The sequence below is a fragment of the Dinoponera quadriceps genome, unplaced genomic scaffold (genome assembly GCF_001313825.1).
Source record: "Dinoponera quadriceps isolate SergipeBrazil2010 unplaced genomic scaffold, ASM131382v1 scaffold3579, whole genome shotgun sequence".
In the NCBI taxonomy this organism is placed as follows: Eukaryota; Metazoa; Arthropoda; class Insecta; order Hymenoptera; family Formicidae; genus Dinoponera; species Dinoponera quadriceps.
In genome coordinates this window covers 571942-592362 of record NW_014557637.1, presented here as the reverse complement: position 1 = coordinate 592362, position 20421 = coordinate 571942, and the positions used below count along the sequence as shown (strand labels likewise).

Here is a 20421-nt window from a genome sequence, read left to right as displayed (position 1 = left end):
TTTTCTCCGTGTGTATAGAGGATAAATTAATTATTCAATTTAATCGACGTCATTACAGTTCACCGAGGTTTAATCAACAAACGCGTACTGAAACGAAGAGTATGGCGACTCGCGCTGCTCGTCGCGTCCGTCGACGAGCGATTTTACGTTCAAATTAATGCGGCCGACGATCCAGCGGAGGATCGTCGATGCAAAGTTCAATGCGCTGCCTGATTAGTGTTATTACCGCTGACATGAAGCGACGGTTAAATCATCGCAATGTTCGCATCGTTCTCTCATCCTTCTGCGAACGCGAGCGAAAACGGATGATCGCTTTCGAGCGCTCGCGGGAAATAAAGCGGGCGAGAGCGAGTCCGCTCGCCACCCCGGCACGATAATGATTAAGCAACTTCATTAGCGCGATGAAAGCGTTTTATCACGGGACCCGATCGCCGTCACACTCGTCGTCGCGTCGTACGCTAATTATGTATTTACACTTGTGCCGTGGTATCAATCGACGAGCGGCCGCGCTCAGGTTGAAGAGCCAAACCGGTTCGCTTCGGTCGTTTTCAGTTTTCCGTACGGAACGATAAGAATATCAAATAGGTCTCCTCTCTCTTCTCTATGTAATGCCTATATCCGTTACGGTAGCGTCGAAAATTGAACTAACCCGACCGGTCTCAGCCAGTTTGTGTCACCGGTGAGCGAATGCAACGCGTCCCCGTTGACTCGTCCACCGGAAGATCCGAAAGATCTGATCGTGAAGGTGTCTCTTCGTTTCAAGCGAGACAAGCGTCGAATCGGGAGGAAGACGGATAGAAAGAGAGAAAGGGAGAGGCGGGGGAAGGCGGAAAGAAAGAGAGAGATAAGGAGAGAGGGGGGCCGGTCGTTTCGCCGCAAAACCGAAAATACTCGTGTCGGCCGGTATGTTGAAACCTGGCATAAGTTTTGGCGGGTTGCCAGAGCGGAGCGGTACTCGCTTGGAGGCCACGCCAGGCCACGAGCGATCGGCCTCGACAGCCCAAATCTCGAGCTAAAGGTAAAGGAGACTCGTCTCGACGGGAATCGCGCGGAGTAATCGTGCGAGTAATCTTCGACGTTACGGTGATATTTGTTCGGGCCGCGTCTCCGCAAACGCCCCGGCGCTTGCTCGGCAAATCGCATGCGACAGGAACCTCGTGACTGTTCCCTCGAGTGCCACTCGCGTCTCTTAACGCGCGAATTTACTTGTTATCCGCGCGCTATAGCAGCACTGTAGGCATGTATTCATATTCTTTCACGGGATATAATCCCTTTAGTATCACAATAGAGAAAAGAAGAGAAAATATAAAGAAGAAGAAAGCAAAAAAACCAATGAATTATTAACAAATACGAGGTTTCGGTTAAACTTTTTGTTATAACAGGCCCGAATATCTGTTTAGGTCTATGACAAAAAGTTCAATCGAAACCTGATATTTAATAATAATCAATTGATTTTTTAAAATTTTTCTATCGCCACTGCGATATCCATTAATATTGATTTAACTTATAATGCCCTCAGAACGAGATTTATTAGACTCTTATCTTGATGTAATTTTTATCCTATTACTTTGATCTTGAATATTTTAGATTCAGTTATTACCGCATTTTTACTTGTATACAATACAAATCAGTGCAATTAATTATATATTCTTTGCTCCAGAGGGGGGATTTTTCTTTCTTGTTGACTTAACAAGTAATAATGATAGTGATATATCTAAGTCGACAGCCATTAAAAGGCTCGCGCTTACTCTCGCTCACCCTCATCAGTTTGTTGTTCCGCGGAACTATTCTCATCGCTCCCCGACTTTCTAGCGCATTAAATCCCGGCGCGCTAGTTTATAAAGTCAGGGAAGAATCGGGTTACGGGATGCGTCGGGTTGATCGTTTCCTATTATTTAGGGGATTCTTTAGGTTCTAAATACGCGCACAACACGCACACGCACACATGGTCGAGGCGTATTGCATCCCGCGCCTTCCGTCAACGCTTGTAAAAGTTCGCGGGTGAGTACCTCGAGCGGCATATGCTAACGAGCGAAATCGCGCCGCTAAATGCTTCTCCGAGACTCACGGATATCGCGGGCAACCTTGGAATAGTTAGAGGTAAGCGAGACGAACCGCAATCTCTCCGATTGGTCCACCGTCTGAGCACGATGGAGCGTGTAACGCGATTTCGGCGGCGATTACTCGATCATTAGGAACGTCGAAAGCGATAACGCACGGTGAGCGAAAACTGGACGGGTAAAAACGGGGAAAAATAAACAGCGGATCATTCCCCGCGAAGTTCCCATCTTCGATTACTAAAACCCGAGGATTGATTTGCGTACGCGAAGAAGAAAGATCGAATTCGGAATTAACGTGACGGTGAACGTGCCAAATTCGTTTTCGACGGGAGGAAACGGAATTTTCAGTTCTTACAAACCAAATTCGGTTCTTAGGACCGGAAATTCTGTTCTCCTTCAACCAAAACGCACTCGATTTTGTCATGTTCATTCAATTTCCTTTGTCCTCGTGGGACAAAGTGAATAAATAAATGAAATAGAGCGAAATCATGTTACAAAGTGTGCCTTAATTCTCGTTAGAGACCCGAATTACTTTAAGGAGAATTAAGATGAATGAAGCAGGTGGAGGGTGGATCAGCGACTTTTAATTCTGGAAGTTAAGGACTGACAACTTGACACGGTCGATTCCTGCCGATATCTTTCAGCTCGGTGAAATTTCTCCCCCGATGTATCATTGCGATCGCGAAGTAAGTCGCTATCGAAGGCAGAGCGCGAAGTAATTAACCTTTACCTTGATCTCCCCGCGTGTCCGAACGGCTGAGACGGCTTTAAAAACCGCCGGCCGGCAAACGGCGCAAGTTGGAGCCAACTTGGAACGATCGCTCGCCGCACCATAATGTTGGCACTATCGTGACTATTACGAGCCGGCCGAGGGAATAGGCGGAGAGTTATACGCGTCCACGAGAGCGGAGCCAATTGTTTCTCGTTCCATCATATTAATAAAGCCGAAACGAGAAAAGAGAGAAACGGCGAGTTCGCGCGGCGCGATGTCACTTTACGTCTCGTCCGTGCGCGCGATGTTTCTATTTCGACGTAAATATCCGGCTGCTTTAATTCAAGCAAATGAAGCAAAAGAAAATAGATCGGTCAAGCTGATGAGTGACGAACCGAACGCATTGGAGAAAACGGAATTTCTACTTCTCGTCGGCTAAATTCGGTTCTTTTCGAATTGAATTTCAATGTTCAAACGCCAAAAGTTCGATTCCTTTCAACCAAAATTCTCTTCGAGCGAAAGAAAAAATGTGGCCGTCCCTTCAACGAATCCTTTCTCATCGTGCGCTACTAACGACTTAATTCAAATAAATGAGTCAATTCGAGCGAATCAGTGAATTCAAGTGAATGTACTTTAATTCGCCCACGCTCGGATTATCGGATAACGTGACGGCTCGCCGAAAAACACCGGCGTGTGTATTCGCGCGCGCAGTGAGAATGCATTAAACCGGAATTATATCGCGGGGCGCGCACAAAGTACCGGGAATCGGATCGGAATGGAAGTTAATTGAAACGTGGCCGGCGCAGAATGTTTAATATTACAGCAGCCGAGCGCGATTATTCCCTCGGCCGGGAATCGCGGCACGCGAAGCGAGCGACGTCGCCGAGCGTGTTCCCGCCGGCGTCAGGGTGGTGCGTTGTGGTGGTAACTCTTTTTCTGGTCTTCCAGCCTATCCATCAAACGGATTGACGTGTTGTACGGTCCTGGCACGCCAGAAATAATCGTCCAACATATTGTGGAAGAGCACGAGGCATGGCGGAAGAACGGCTCCGTGTAATGCCGACGCTGCCTTTCGACGCGATTCATCTGCCGATAATTACCGAAAGTGACAAACACACTCTCGCATGCAACGCGTATCCGTGTGTGTGCACGCGCGCCATATGCAGGGAGAATAGAATAGAATCGACTTTATTATGCTCAACACGAGGAAAATATTCCAGTAAGAATTACCACAAAATTTTCGAACGTTGGACAATGCCGGATTTATAAAATTATTACGTGTGTTGTAACCTTTAATGAAGTGAACAATGAAGTGCATCACTAAAGATTACAACACATATCATAGGATAAATCCTGTAAGAGCGACAATTAAAATCAATACATGATAAAGATAAAAATACAGTCAGTTGTTGCACAAAAAAACAGAATGTATAAGAGTAAGAATGAAAAATGCTAAGTATCATAAAACGATCGGTAATATACAATAATGATGTGGAGAAAGGGAGGGGAGCAAGAAAGTTTCTTTGCACCCTTGGCATTATCCTTCGATCGAATCGCTTCCCGTGAACCGTGGCTTTTTCAAAGGTTGCGACCGCGGAGCAACTCCGTGTTTTGCGAGCAATTTGCGCGATCAGCCTAAGCAAGTTGTCATCGTCACGATAACGATTTATAATCTCGGCGGTTTATATATTTAGCCGCCGCCGTATCGTCACTCCTGACTAATCGAATTCGCCGCTTTATTCGCGCGTCGGCGCTATAACAAGAACGATTAAACCGCCTTTAGCGTCACGCTTTCCGATAATATCAATTTTCTCCTCTCCTTCCTCCTATTTTCTTCCCATTTATTGCACCGGTGATAAACGGGCTTACAAATTTCAGAGGAGGGCCATCGACGTCGCGAGCTCCGCGCGAGAGAATACGAGCGCGAAATCCGTGCTCGTTGGTATGCGCGGCTGATTGACGACTTCTAAAATGAAATACGAAACATTTCTCGAGTCTCTCAGAGGCTGGCGGGTTGACAGAGCAGCGACATACGTTGGGCATGCTTAACGTTATCCATTTAGAGCCTTGTTCTGAAATACACGGCATTCTGATGAACGCTAAGTATGCCTTTTTAGTTTATACGCAATAACTGTTACTATGTTGAATATCTCCGAAAAATGAAACTATTTTATTAACGATTAGATGAAGACGAAAAAAGTTCCCGTTCACAAAAGGTGGAAAAAAAAAATCGGTCGAATTAACGTGAGCGTATCAAACGCGTGTTGGCTGGCGGAAACGAAATTTCTGGCTCTTAAGACTGAATTTGCTTCGTAAGAAGCAGAAATTGTGTAAATATTCTTTTCGACTGAAACGTTTGTTGGGTTCGTTCATCTTCACGTTAATTCAATGGATTTTTTTCTCCGTGCGGGATTAACGGTCATTGCTTCGCTTTGTACATACAGTCGATCGGACAGGACGGTTGCAACAGTTTTTTTTTCTTACATACTTCGAAACATACGAAAAATACGACGAAACGAACCTATGATTCACGAGCACGCGCGATAGATGGTCGGGCAGCTGTCAAAATGAGATATATATCAAAATTGCACGTGACATGTAATTTTGACAGCTCTCTGGCTATCTACGGCATATATTCGTAAATCATAGGTTCGCTTCGTCGTATTTTCCTTTTCCGAAATACGTGTGTTCCGAAATATGTAAAAAAAAGTACTGTCGCAACCGAGTGCTTCCGACGAAAAATCGTCCTGTCGACCGACTGTACACGTTCTTTTCGCTCCCCGAGTTCCGTTTTTTCTATACGAACGTCTCATACAAGCGTTCTCTCAGTTCGAGAGAAGAGACTTTGCGAGAGCGAGAGACGCGCGATATTGAAAAGCGCTTTGCCGCTGGGAACCGACATGTACGGCGCTTGAAAATGCAGATCGCATGCATCGTTCTACGCGCATTAGCGTAATAACGAGCCCCAGGCTTAATCGACACGACTCGAGCAGCGTCGTCGTGACGCTTTATTGACGATACAAGCGCATAAATCCGCGGACAGTTTCATCCGGCATCGGCTCGCGCGCAATCGGCAGCGAGATAGCGCGCGCGTGAGGCGGGCTGTGCGTATCGATCGAAAGAAAGTGAATGAAAAATAAAACGGCGCTTAGCACGCGACTTATCGGCGTCCACTTGTCGCTCGCGCGCTGCCTCGTCGTCGCCGACAATCGTCAGGTCACCGACGATGACGTTCGCCACAGTGACCATAAGTGACATCGATCACTCGCGCGCACAGTTGAAAAGCGCGAGTTGTCCGCGTTCTCCTATTCTACGGACGGATAAAAGAAACTCGTTTTCCTTGCTCTCCGCGGGTTCACTCACGCGTGTTCAAACGCGTCGACAATAACGTGCGAGACGCAGTGCACGCAGCCGGTTATCGCGTTACTTTTATCTCGCTCAACTTTCGCGCGAGATTTTTTATCTCGCGCACACACCACCAGCTGCCGAAGGGGCAGCCGGAGACCGCAGAAAAGTTCTCCAAACCGTTCTCTCTCTCTTTCCTCCGGGCGAGAAAAAAAGAAGCGACAATGTGCCGGTACGCGCAGAAAAATGCATACTCAGGACGCTTACTAACTGGAAAACCCCGGAAAAACTCGGCATTCTCAAGGGATTTGTTTATGCCTGGGAAAATCAGGGAATTCTCAGAGAATTTCCCTCGAGGTTTCAGACTCTCTGCGATCGAATTTATAACGTTCTCGAAAAGAAGTATATTCTTCATTTAAGTAAATGATAATGAGCCGTTCTAATACTCGCGATGAGTATATTTTAATACCATTATCGGGAAAATATTCCTCGTTCAAGATAAGCGGTATTTAAAAGAAGGAATACTAAACTGAATAATTGCTTTCCTTCGCGGTGCAATTAATTCCCCTCTGTATACGAACGGTTCGGCGCTCCGACGACCGATATGGTGGTGAAAACGATCAATGATGAATTAACACACATAGAGAGCCCGGGGAGAGGGTTCTGCCGAGGAGAACGGCGAATCGATTAAATTTCCATTCATTTTAATTAACGAACGGTGACGGCTCTCGTTATGAATGAATATACCCGCGGAGGAAAATGCATCTTTTATGCAGTAAGAATCGCGGGGAAAGCGGAGGAGCAGACGAGCTGAGGGATCACGTGGAGTGAGGCGAACGACGAGAACGGGAGATGCGCGTCGTGGTGGCACCGCGATAAAGGGTTAAAGTCTGAGGGAACAAGCCTACATCTGCAGATTGCGCTCTTGTCGCAATACTTCTGGATCGTACGATCGGTCGGACTTATCGTTACGCCCGCGGATTACACGTGTGCGTAACGAGAGCAGAGGGAGAGAGAGAGAGAAAGAGAAAGAAAGAGAGAGATGACACGCGGCCTGCACAAGATCTCGTGTGCGACGATAAGATAGATAGATCGCGTGATACCTGCTTCGAAAGAGAGAGAGAGAGAGAGAGAGAGAGAATGGATAAAACGTCATTGCACTTTCATGCGACGTCGCGTCGCGGCGTTCGTCGTCGTGACGCGAATCATGAATACTTAATGTCGCGAGACGCGACGTCGTAATCTCAGAAACAAACGGTGCAATATTATGCGATTGCGCGCACGGATGAACGGAAGGGTTTCAGTTAGTTTCAGTTAGTACAACGTCGCCAAATATCAGAGAAAAAATAGTAGATAGATAGATAGATAGATAGATAGAGAGTGATCGAAAGGGGAGGGGGGAGGAGAGAGAGAGAGAGAGAGAAACGCGAGCCGTCGCTCCACCACGATACATCGTGCGTGTTTGCAGTCATATAGTATCTTTTATCAGAAAGATATCGCGACGACGAGCACGCACTTTTCTCTCAAACTTTGAACCTCACCGCTGCGACGGCAACAGCGGCGAGAAGAGTGCGAATCGCACACTCAAGGCCGCATTATTCTACAGCGGCGATTTATCTCTCGGGTGCCGAATATTTCGCGCCTGATCTCGTATGTCGCATAACAAGGTAAATTGGGGAAGATCGAGATGGAACGAAACTGCCGGTTCGATGATAATCGAGAAACTGCGCTAACGTTGGCCCTTCGTTGTGCTGGGTGGGCTTTTATCTTCCGTATCGGGCTCACTTCAGGTAATCGCAATTTTCGCGCAAAAATCACGCAATCGGGGAAACAAATCGAGCGAACTTGGCTGTTCGCTCGGTGAGTGCGAAGGAAAAAGCGCCGCATCATCGAAACGGAGCGTTATTCCGTTCGGGAATAGCACGCGTGACACCAGCTGTACAACGAGACAAATTCGATATAATAATAATGATAATAATAATATCTCGGTGAAATTCTATTTCCGGGGATTGTCTCGCTATTCGTACTGCAGTTTTTCGTCAAATAGTCGCACCGTTTGAATCCCGGCGCATTTTTCTCGGGACAATGCACGCATACGGAAACGGCGAGGGTTCGAGCGGCTATTCTGTCCCTCGCGCGCACTCACGCATTCACTCATTCACTCACACATATACACGCACGCACGCATCCACGCATTCTGCTTCGGCACTAATTATTTAATCTGCATTGCATTAATAATCCGATTCAGTGACGTAGTAAATTAGGGACAGTTTCCTGGGTCAACGTAACGAGTCACTTCCCATTCGACCAGGCCGTCAGTTTCGCGCATCGCGCTCGTAATGAAAGAGGCGAGTCGTCGTATCGGCCGATCGCGACGCACGTCGTTTCCTGATAAACGCGCATCCGTAATTAACCAGGAAAAACTGAAGGTACATGTGCGGGTGCGCGCGTAGAGAAGAGGGAATGACTCCGCGATTTCTATTTGCCTGCTTGTCTCCGCTCGCTATCGGTCACTCGGCTTCCGTTTCTTATCAGGCCGAGCGTTCTCCTTTCTGCGGACGGAAATCGACGCGGCAAATTTGCCGCTCGACCAGCTCGCTTTTCTCTCGCCTCCGCGCGCATTTAAGAGGCGGTAGGAGGTAAGAGGGGGAGGGCCGTTCGCCTCGATGAATTAACGAAACCGGTCGGTTGGTATTTCAAAGAATCAAAAATTCGACGGCGATCGCGATTGAAGTAACGGAGCCGGTTTGCTTCGCCGACGTTGAGTAATCTCGGTTCAGCCGGTTCTTTGTCTTCTCTTTAGAATGCGGATCGAATCGAATCGGCGGGATACGAGACACGTACTGTGCGCGATTCTCGATCTTTTCGCGAAGCCGGCCAGTCAAAACTGTTTGTTTGAACATCCTTCTCCGGCGCTCCCCACGCTCGACGTAGCGACGGGTTACGTCGCTTTGTGTACCTCACTGGAGCGATTAGAAAAATAATCGCTCCCGCCTGCTCGTGTATCAGGTGTATGTGCAAAGTCTCTAGACTAGATCGTATGTGAAAATAAAGCGGAAACTTGCGAGGAAATACTGCGACTTTTGCACACGTCCGATACCACTTTGTATGCTCGCACGACGAACGTGTATCGGACGTGTGCAAAAGTTTCAGCCTTTTCTCCGCAAGTTCCCGCTTTATTTCCACACAGTCGGAAGATTCAAACTTCCGCACACACCCGATACATCGCGATGGAACTGAAATTCAACTTACACAGAGAAAAAGTTCCTTTGGATTTAGTACAGGTGTTTGTTTCATTGGGTTTGTTCAGTTAAATAATACAATTTAATGTCAAATATTATTTTGAACGAAAGTGTTTTTGTTCCATTAGAGTACGTTGTTTAAAAATGAAGAAATAATATTATTTAGAGGAAATAATGTTTGACTTACCATAAAAGAAAATTTATTTTGTTATCTATTAAATATTGCCCCGAATAAAGAAAGAAGTTTTTTTTTTAATATTCTATTCTAACTTAGTGTTACTTTTTTCAAGTGGTTTATTGCTTGTGACATTGTAATGTTTGAATAAAAATATAAAAGAAATACGTTATTCGATATAAAGAGATATTTATTGTTTGAGAAACCAAACAATCCTATTTATTGAATCAAATTTCGTTTGCTGACTCCATTCCAAAATTTGTTTCAATTAAGGACATTTTATCAAATCCCGAGGAATCTTTTCCTCTGTACGCGTGCTCAGTCGCGAGAAGGTTGCAATGCTTTTCTTCTAATCAATTTCGTAACACGTATGAATGATTTCTGATAATTCTCGGGTGACGCATTTTCCTATTGGATGTACGAGAAATGCGTCGCGAGATTCATCGGGAAAAATGTGTCGGAATCGTGTGACTGACCACACACAAGAGCACACGCACCGCAAATTCACGGAATGCGGCAGCAGGAACGTCCGAAGGTTCGCCGCGCGCGCGCGCGCCGATCACCCCCGATTCGGGGGATCAGCTGATCGCGGCGCGAGTCCGCGACGCGCGTTCCCATCGACCGCTTTTAAATTCGGCTATTTCGATTTCCTCGGCGCGAGTCTCGCACGGCGCCGCTGGTGGAACGCGCTTGAGAACGCGCGCGCCGACTCGCACGGCTTCCCGACGTTCTCCGGCCTTCTCGGCCACGTCGTGTAAGATTAGTCCTCACGCTCACTCGCTCGCAAACGGAATCGTGTAGGTTGGGTTGCTCAGGGCGAGGTAAGGCTGGCAGCGTCACGTGGTGCGCCACCGGGTCTAAACGAGGTTAATCGGCAGAGACCAGCAGCGTCGGCGCAACGACGACGAGGAGCACGAACACACGCTCGTTGTCCTCCATGACTCCTCTCTTTCTCTTTGCACTTCTTTCTCTCTCCTCCCTATTCCCCCTTCTCTCTCTCTCCTCTGTCTCTCCCCTAGCCCCCCTACGCACTCGCGTTCTCGCCCTTTGCACTTTGGCCCTCTTTAGCGGTCCGATAATAGGAAAAGCGCGGATTCCTGCGGTACGCAACGCGGAGAGGCGCGCGCAAGAGTACTCGAAATTCAAATTGCAGTCGTTTCTGGTGGAATATTCAAACGAAGGCAGCGAGTCGTGCGCATTATAGCTGGCAGCCGCCGCCGCTGTGGTAGCGCTGTGGTAGCGCGATTGCGCGAATTTCGAAAGGCGGAATTTTCGCCAGCGAGCGCCGACGGCGAGCCGAGGAGTCGGAGCGGTCGGGCCGGCGAACGCGCTGCGAATGCGAAGCGTGCAGCGTTCTCTCTCTCTCTCTCTCTCTCTCTCTCACTTCTCGGGAACGTCGATAGCCACCGACGGCGACGATGTTCGCTCGCATTTCCTCGAGAGAGAGATGCGAATCGCGATAGTGCGAGAGAGACTGAGAGGGAGAGAGAGAGAGAGAGAGAGAGAGAGTGGGACGATAAAAAGAGAGAGAGAGAGAGAGAGAGAGACAGATTCGCCGGAGGCGAGCGGATCCGCGCGCTGGAGAACGCGAGGGAGAGAGAGATAGAGAGTGAGAAGTCGATCGGTCCCACACACGTAGAGCGCGTGCCATCGAGAGCTACGACGATTAATACGCGCGTTCTCGCGTCCTCGGATCGCGAGGAAGTTCGCCGGGTGCACACTTACCGATCAGCGGAAATATGCTTGGCTGGTCTAGCAGCGACTTGAAACTGTTTTCGACGAGAGTGGGAGAGGAGCGGTCCTTGTCACTCATTTCACGCACTGCGCCACGGAGCCTGAGCGCACTCGTCGGGCCGATCGCACACACGCGGGCACACTCGACGGCACACACCGCGCCGCGATTAGAAGAAGGCACGGGACGGAACGGAGCAGCGCGGCGGCGGAGCGTCGTCGTCGTTGCGGGCTCTCCGGTAGACGGACGGACGGAACGTATCGACGACGACGACGGACACGACGAGTGAGGAACGACCGGTGGGATATGTACACGTATTTCCTCGCGGAGCGACGGCACACGCGGCTGCAGTGGTCGCGTGCGTGCGTGCGTGTGTGTGCTCGGTGCGCGAGAGACACGATCGAAAATACGACCTTCCGGCAGACCGGTCTCGCCGCGGAGGAGAGGCGTCCGTTCCCGAACCTCTCGCCTCACGTCACACGCTCTTGCTCCTCGCACTATCAGCCGAGTACGGCACCGCGACCCGTTCCCTTACACTCTCTGGGCGCGTTAAAATAAACGCGGAGCGCTGCCCCGTGCGCGGTGCTCTTGAAAATCAATCTAAAAGTGGCTCGCCTCGTGGCGCGATCTCCTGGCCGACTGGTGGACCGAGTCTGCCGTTTCGTGCCGAACGGCCTGCCTGGCTGCCTGCCGCACTGATAACGAGCGCCAGGCCTTATCAGAGTGTGCGCGCGCAATCGACCCGCTCGCTGGTTCTCGCGCGCCGAGCCCTCCCCCCCGCCGCATTAGAAGCCCGCAGAGCACCGCGACGCCGCAGCGCGTCAGAGACGCGACGTCGACCGGCGCCGAAGCGAGCCGTTCCCGTTCGATCGGTCGATGCGCTTCTTCCTTCCTCCCGCGGCTCTTCTCGTTCGGGGTGAAACGCCGATCGGATTAAGAACCTCGCCGAAAGTGCCAGTGGCACAGCTGTGTCCGCAGGGAGGAGGAGGTCGCCCGGGTCAACGTAGCCGGTGACCACGTTCGAGAACTCTCGAGAACTTATCTCCGATTAAGTGGCGGATAGTGGAGCGCGGATGACGAAATCGCGTCCGAAGGTCTGAGTAAGACCGACCGGAGGACCCGCCACGTGTGAGAAACGGTCGTTCGGAATAACGGGGCTATGCCCCGATGGCGACGAGTGCTTCGGCTGTCCTACACATGTTGCGTTCTAAACGTCGCGAAGGGTTCACCGGTGAACGGTTAAGTCAGCGCGAGGTCGTGTTTCACAGATAAAATTCCTGACTCTCGAGACCGCTCGCAGTCCCGCCGTCTCGGCTAGCGAAGATTTCTATGCCACGACGTGTGAATTTGAATTCGTGTCGACTTTTCGTTGGAATAGTATGAAGTGTCGAGGAATCTCTTAAGATCTGATGAAAGGGAGGAGAGGGGAAGGGGTAATTTGAGTTACTATCGAGATGAACGAACAGTGATATGAAGTGTCAAGAAATGTCCTCGATATTGGGGTAACATGACAAGCGAAATAACTGATTACTCTATTTATGGGTAAATTAAGAATAATATAATAAAATAGTCGAAAAGTTTCTTAAATATTAGAGTGATTTAACGAAAAGGGAAATACTTGAATTACTATCCGATTTAAGAACGATATGAAATGTCCAAAAATATCTTAGACATTGGCGCGATGTAACGTAAAGGCTTTCGAATTACTATTTGGATGAGTCAGAAATAATATAAAATATCGAAGAATCGCTTAAATATCAGGCTTGTTTAACAAAAGAGAGAAGACTTGAGTTACTATCCGGGTGAATTAAGAATAATATAAAATGTCAGGAGGTCTCTTAAGTATTAGAGCAATCTAAGAAATAAAGGCTTACTATTCGATTAAATTAAGAACAATATATAAGTATCGAAAATTCTCTTAGATATTAAAGCGATCTTTAAGGCAGGAGAGAAATCTTGAGTTACCGTACCAGTGAATAGACTCCGTTTCTCAGATTTCCTCGATAGCTTTAGATATATGCGACTAGATATTGACCTACCTACTTCGTTTTATGGGAAAAGGGCGCTTCGAGTGCCGCTATGGTGACTTAAGTCAACATAGAAGTTATATTTCAATGTAAATTAACGGCAATTAGTTCAATGGAGCTCGTTAGTTCTTTGTAATCATAGAATATAGACGAGACGCCTGTCAGATGACAAGTGTATGCGATCACGTGCATGTCTGGTTGCCACGTGCAGCTCCTTGTGTTCACGTTAGATGGCCGTAGTGTCCCTTGTTGCGCGGATATATTTGAGAAGAAGAGAATGTAGTCTGCGCAAGTAATAATATTATCCTGAAATAATTATAATTTAAATCATAATTATCACGAAAAAGTGCAGATTCTGTTTTTGTAGGCAAAATGACATGATAAGCGATCGGGAGAGAAACGTGGGTAAGGGAGAATAGAGAAAACCAAACACGTAGAACGACGCTTCTTCGCACGGTATTCAGCTGTATTATACAATTACGAATGACAAATGACAAATTACGCACGATGAGAAATATACAGATATATTCTAAGTTCGAGAAAGTACACAAAGTCTCAGATCGCGCCATTTCGTCGCGTTTAAATGGCGCGTTACTCTCCGGAAGCGAGCCAAGGTGGAGCACACGGACGATGGAGCGCGTGTACGATGAACGGCAGTGAGATTTTCGAGCGACTTCGCTCGCTAATTCCGTAGATTCGCGATCTGAAAATTGAACGTCGTACTTCGCGAACCGAACGAATCAACTATCACAATGGTAACATGCGGACGTGCGCGCGCGCGATCGATTCCTTTACGCCGGGAAATAAGTTTGGTTGAATCTATCTGTACGGAAAAAAATAGTCCTAAATCAGTGACAGATATTCTTCTATCTAAGCAAGAATATTATAATATTCTTAGAGGATTTTTAGTTTTGACTTGAATGCGAATGAATTTGCATCAATATAAATTCAGTCGAATCAAGACTGAAAACCTTCTGAGAAGATTATAGTGTTCTTACTTGTGTGTAAGAATATCTATCGTTGTTTTAGGATTAATTTTTTCCCGTGTGACAATGAATGACCAAAAGCGTTTTTGAGGGAGACGAAATTTCGAATTCTCATTAAACAAATTTGATTCTTACAACCAGAAATTCCGTTCCCTTCAACTAAAATGCGTTCGGCTGTCCGTTGTCAAGTAGATCCAATCAAACTCATTTTTCACTGTAATAATTGTTCAACTGCAAATATAAGCGGAGAATCACGGGGATATCCTGCGATTAGAGTTTCAAAAGAATCGCTCGCACCTAACACTATTCAGATATTCGATTGTTCCGATGACGGATGAATGCGTCGCTTAAGAAGTTCAGGTCGTCTTCATAAAATTCGGATTTTCCGGGATAGCTGAACATCGTCGGATTCGAGTCTAAAATCTAGGCGGATTCGGCCAGACACAGACGTTTACTGCAATTTGGATTCCTCTCGAAAATTCGACAGTCAATAAATCAATATTTTTTAACAGCAATTTAATGACTTCATCTAACTCGATCGGATCCGAATTCGATTCTGAATCCGGATCTCGATCCTGGTTCGAATCCGGGTCAGAATATCTTGGATTATCCGGATTGTCCGAGTAGTTTTGAGTTTTCGTGGGTCGGAAACGATTTCGTGATCCAGATAATAAGATATCCGAACGCTTGGAGCATTAGCACGTTCGCCGCGTCACACATGCGTGACGCGGAGAGATCCCTCACAAGAAGCCGGCGTCGCACATGTGCAACAGCGATCATATTTCTCTCTATGTTCACATAAACAAACTTGATTTGTTCTACACAATTGCATAAAAAGCGAATCTGGGCTAGCCAGATGAATCGTGACGGCGAACGCGTTAATGCGAGCGCGAGAAAATCGCGGAGACAGCAGAGGCGCACTGCGTGAAATGACTGAAACGTACGAAACGTAAGTTCGGCCGGGTAGCATCCGGCAACAGGCGGACTCCGATTCGTCGATTAAATATCCGTTCGACGTGCGACGTGTAAGTTTCAGGTGAGAAAAGCAAGACAAAGAAACGAAAGAGAAGAATCGATCGTTCGGACGTTCGAAGGGCGAACGCACACTTCGTCGCGTCTCTCTTCGCACCCTTTCAGCTCCGAGTCGCCACGCTCGTCTGGATAGATCGAATTACGCTAAAACTTAAGCTAGGTGTCGGGTTAAAGATCGTAAGTTACCTCCGTCATACAATTCAGAAACCGACGGAGCATTCAGCTCCGTCCAGCAATACATCATTCATTGTGCAGTGACTAATCATTCATTTGTTGGATAATAACGGCATACGGTACGATTAATTAAGGCAATTTCGAGAAAACGGGAGCGGTCATGCATCGCGAGCTGCGCTCGGCGATGTCGGGTTAGGTGATCTCGCCGAGCTCGGCCGGCGAATTTTCAGTGAACGAACAGAACTGCACGGTGTGTATGTGTATACTCGGTTCCAACGCGGTTTGGGTAACACCTTTCCCTCGAGTGCGGTTCGAAACACCTCCGATGTCCAATGGGAGGATTTATAAATTACAAATTATTAGATTATAAATTATTACAGATAAATTACTAGAGATAATTTTTTTACGACAAGTCGATCCGATACACGCGGTTTTGACGTGGTCTGTAAATAGACAGCGAGATTCGCGGGTTTCTTTTTTTCAGAAAGTATCGGATCATCCTTATCATTTTTTTTCATTTCTTCGTTTATTCATTTATCATCTGAGAATGATAGATGAAATCAAATTTTCCCATTGGACATAGACTGTGTCTCGGCCTACATCGAAAGAGAACGCTCAGACCGTGTCGAGAGCGAGTGTATGTACGAGGTCGTCGGTATAATCGCGCGTCTACGTCGCTTGCGAACTTTCGTCGATACCGGTACACGGGATTCGCGCGAAACTACGGTGTGATATGGCTGATAGCGGAACATCGTGAAAGCACACTTCTCTTTCGTCCTCCGTACTTAAGACAAGAGAGAGAGAGAGAGAGAGAGAAATACACGTGGAGACGTTTATATGAGACAAGATCGCGTCGAGCCCTCATTTTCCTCTTGTAACGCGTTTCCTCTTATCGTTAGCTGGCGCGTTCGCGCGTGCTTAATGCTCATTCTCCGCGATAATGTCAAACAAAAACCGGCATGCATTGTCGTCACTCCGTGCAGCGATAAAAGGACGTTTCGTGTATTGACCTTTCGCGCACATTCAGGTCACACGTGAACGTGCACGAAGAGACTCTCCCTCTGAGGAGGAAGAACTCTCTTTGAGGAAGCTGGGCATGCTGGGTTGTACTGGGTTTAAAAAAGGATTTGAAATAAGAATTACCAAACATTTGGTGAAATAATTTCAATTAAGTGATTCGGTTAAAGCGATTAAATCATTTAATTGCTGTAATAGAATTATTTATGCCCATTTCTACCGTCACAGCGAGAGAAGGAAACTGAAATTTTGCGAAGTAAATGTTTCTCATGACATTTCATTCGATGTTTATCGATTAGAAAAAGAATTCGATTGTGACGACAGAATACATATTTTTGCGAGATATACTTAAGTTTTCTTATTAATTGATTTATTTGCTAGGAATAAAATTTTATTTCGTCGCATTTAAATAAACGTTCTTTTCTATGAAATAAATCTTATGTTTCACAAAGTCAATTTTCAAGTCTTTTTCTCAGCGTATGGTTTAAATGTAATCAACGATTAACTCAACGGAATTGACCAATCGCATCGGCCAATTAGCTGAACTGATCAATGCGATTGATCAATTCCGTTGAGTTGGTCGTTGATTACATTCAAACCACGATGGTAGAAACGAGCTTTAATTGAAACTATTTAACTAAGTGTTTGGTGATCGTGCCAAATCCCTTTTTCAATGTAGCCGAGACGAAGTGGAACGGGAAATTCACCAGATGACGCAAAATAATCTCGTATCGCTCGATCAGCTCTCTCTCTCTCTCTCTCTCGATTCTCTCTTTCTCGCTAATGAATCTTCTCCACGCAGACTTCCTCGTCGATGCAATTATTCACACACTCATACTATTCGAAGCTATCGATACTAACGTACGTACCATTTCTTAGATATGAGTTATAATTAACGTTACTAGAGTAAACGTCTCCCGAGAGAGGGAGAGACGACCGATCGATCGGTCGGTCGGCCGCCGCCGTCATCGTCTTCCGTAATCAGTACTGCGGCTCCCTTCGTGATTAATTCCTCGACGTGACGAGGAGACTGACGGCGCGCATATGTAGGAAGTTATTTACAAAATTACCACTCGCTGGATAGCTTAACGATCCCCTATCGCTTCCGGGAGTGTCGATCAGTCCGCGACGTGGCTGGATGTTGATCCGCCGATCCGCGACCGAAACCATCGACGATGCGGTGGGTTATTCGGCGCGGATCCCGCGCGTCTCAGACCCAGCACACGCTGACGGACTCGGTGGTGGCTTGCGAGCCGCCGAAGCTCCCCCGATGTTGGCTGTAGAGCAGCTTGTAGAGCGCCTGGAGCTCCGCCGGCGTGGAGGTCCACCGTCGGTGTCTGGTCTTGTCCAAGGGTACCTCGGGCAGGCCGACCTCGGTGTGGCAGCCTTTGATAGGCCTGATCGATGAGGTCGACGGCAGGCCGACCTCCTGGAACGAGCTTATCGAGGAGAAACCGCTCTCGCTCTCGGCGCTGCTCACGCTGACCGGGCTTTTGGCCTTGCAAGTCGGCTCTTTCTTCTCCAGCTGCTTCGGAGACGACGTGGCGAGCGCAGTGGTGTCCTCCTCCTCGGTAGTCTTGCTGCTGCCGGAGTTCCAGGAGGCGGCGTCCGGGGACCTTCTCGTCCGCGGCAAGGTGGCTTGCAAGCTCGCGTTCATCTCGGAGTTCTTGACGAAGCACGAGCTGCCCGAGTCGCCTTGAGCGATGCTGGACTCGTTTCGGTGGTCGCCGCCGATGTGGCCCGCTTCTTGTAAGGTCGTCGAGTTGACGAAATTGCCACTCTGCAGGGAGGCCGACACGTCGTGGTAATGATGACGTTCCGTCGGCGAAGGAGAGGATCCGTTGTCCTCGACCGGCGTTACCCTTGCCAAATCCGGCTCCCGCGTCGCCAATAAAGAATCGACGAGCCTCAATAACCTGCGGTGGCATTGCCGTCGGATCAATACGCGAATGTCGGACGGAACAACATCAGCAAAAATAGGAATGTAATCGAAGCGTAAATAATAATTGAGAATTGGTAAGAAATACACGTGGCCGACTACTTGGTGACGATCGACTAAACGAATAACGAGGAGGTGGACGAAGATAATATTACAGCTTGTTTCATGTAAATTTTTCTCTAGTAGCGCAGAAACAGACGTCAATTGACGTTTATCTTGCTGAGAAACTAAATAAACGGTTTGAACGGTGAATTTTGAATTTTGACTTAATTTCAATTTTTTAACAGTAAATTTCCTTGTGGTAAACTTTAATTCCTAAAATATAAATAGCAGATAAAAATTGAAGCGGAAGGATAACGAATTGAGAAATAAATTCAAGAATCTTGGTATGTTCCTCAGTTACGAAATTCTCGAATTTCCCCTGTAAAATTCTCCCCGTGCAAAGAGTGAACCGTCCGTGGAAACGGTGGAACCGGTCGGAAGTGTATCGTAAAAGTGCATCGTCGAAATGTATCGTACGCACCTGAACGCTTCCTGGGACAGTTTCTCCGGCGGTATCTCGTCCGGGTTCAGCTCCGACTGCTTCGGTTCCTGATAAACGATGTCGTCGTGGGACTTGTTGAGATCCTGGGAGGGTTTGGTGCGCGGCGTCGTGCAATACACCGGGTCATTCTTGCGCAAGACCGACCAGGTGAAGTCGCGGATGCTGCTGACGCTCGGCGACATCTGCGTGACCGATTTGGCTCGCGTGAATCGCGAGGAACCGGACGGCGAAGGTGAGGACGTCGAGACGCGACTCGGCGAGGGGTCAGCGTGCACCACCGCGTGCACGCTGCGACTTCGCGGCACGCGCCTCTTGTCCTTGGGATTGTCCTTGGTGTGAAGGATCTCAAGGCTCTTGTGGGCGCGGTCTAAGAAGTAGGCGACCTGTTCCATCACGGACCGGTACATCTGCCGGTTCGATTCGACCTACGGGTGAACGGAACGTGCGTTATCTCTTGATCCCTGCAATTTCCGTTTCCTTCCGCTCGTCCGTTTGTCTTTCTCTATCTTCGCTGGGAAATCTCTTTGTCTTTCTGTATCTTTAGCGGTAGATTAGTCTGATCCCTGATCGAAGAACCTTCCGAGTCAACACCAAGCATCACATTACATCTGTGTTATAATTTTGCGCTCGACAATGTAAATATGATATGACACTGGTGTTAAATTGCATTTACAATGTTGCTCGGTGTTGACTGGATTCCTGTCATTCGATGGAAATCTCTCCGCATCTTTGACATAGCAAGTGTGACGTACATAATTCTTAGTTCGAGGACGTCGTTTTTTCTATCCAATATTTTTTCTCTCAGTTCATGAGCACTTTTCTTGAATAACAACAATATCATATTTTCAATAAAATTTCTTTACATGCAAGCGAGTTTTATCTTTATATGAGATTACATATTCTTGCTTACATATAAGAATATAAGATTTGAATTGACATGAATTTCCTCCGTGTAGATACACGATTCGGAAACAATGAAAACGGAAAAAAAAAGGGTATGATCGGCATCGCAGACTGACATTACGCGTTTAAAGTTAATCGTTTGAAAGGGCAGGTCGCGCGGCGCGCATGTACGCGGGGGTTCATTCATGAAATGATAATGAGGCAGACGGGAAAAATCGGGTCATCGAAAATCGCCCAGATCATCGAGGGGGAAAACTGGCCGTGCCGACCGGTTGTTACGTGACGCGATATCGAGTAACCGGAGCGAGGTAAACCGGTTGGCCACCTTATCAGTCGCTTCTTCCGCACATTTTTCACCGGCGCGGCTACGAACCTGTTTGAACTGCCATTGGAGCGTATCGACCCGCGCCTGAAGGAAGCCGTTTTGCAGGAAGGCGCTCTGCAGCCTCCGATTCTCCTTCTTCAGCAGCTGGCATTGCTGCAACGAGAAAAACGAAGACTCGCATTAACTCGGGTCAAGTTCCTCGATGCCG

At 47.6% G+C, this 20421-nt stretch overlaps 2 protein-coding genes across 2 annotated transcripts in view; both read right to left on the bottom strand.

Annotated features, from left to right (window-relative positions):
- LOC106749341 (thyrotroph embryonic factor) overlaps positions 1–11902 on the bottom strand; it is a 99694-nt gene extending 87792 nt beyond the window's left edge. The window contains exon 1 of the mRNA XM_014628713.1: positions 11260–11902. Coding sequence (XP_014484199.1) covers positions 11260–11347 — 88 coding nt within the window. The 5' untranslated portion in view covers positions 11348–11902. The remainder of the gene's footprint in view (positions 1–11259) is intronic.
- A 5130-nt stretch (positions 11903–17032) lies between these two features.
- Positions 17033–20421, bottom strand: part of LOC106749347 — a 40397-nt gene continuing 37008 nt past the window's right edge. Inside the window, exons 3-5 of the mRNA XM_014628718.1 lie at positions 20262–20366; positions 18965–19410; positions 17033–18418 (exon numbers count right to left, since the gene is read on the bottom strand). Coding sequence (XP_014484204.1) covers positions 17713–18418; positions 18965–19410; positions 20262–20366 — 1257 coding nt within the window. The 3' untranslated portion in view covers positions 17033–17712. The remainder of the gene's footprint in view (positions 18419–18964; positions 19411–20261; positions 20367–20421) is intronic.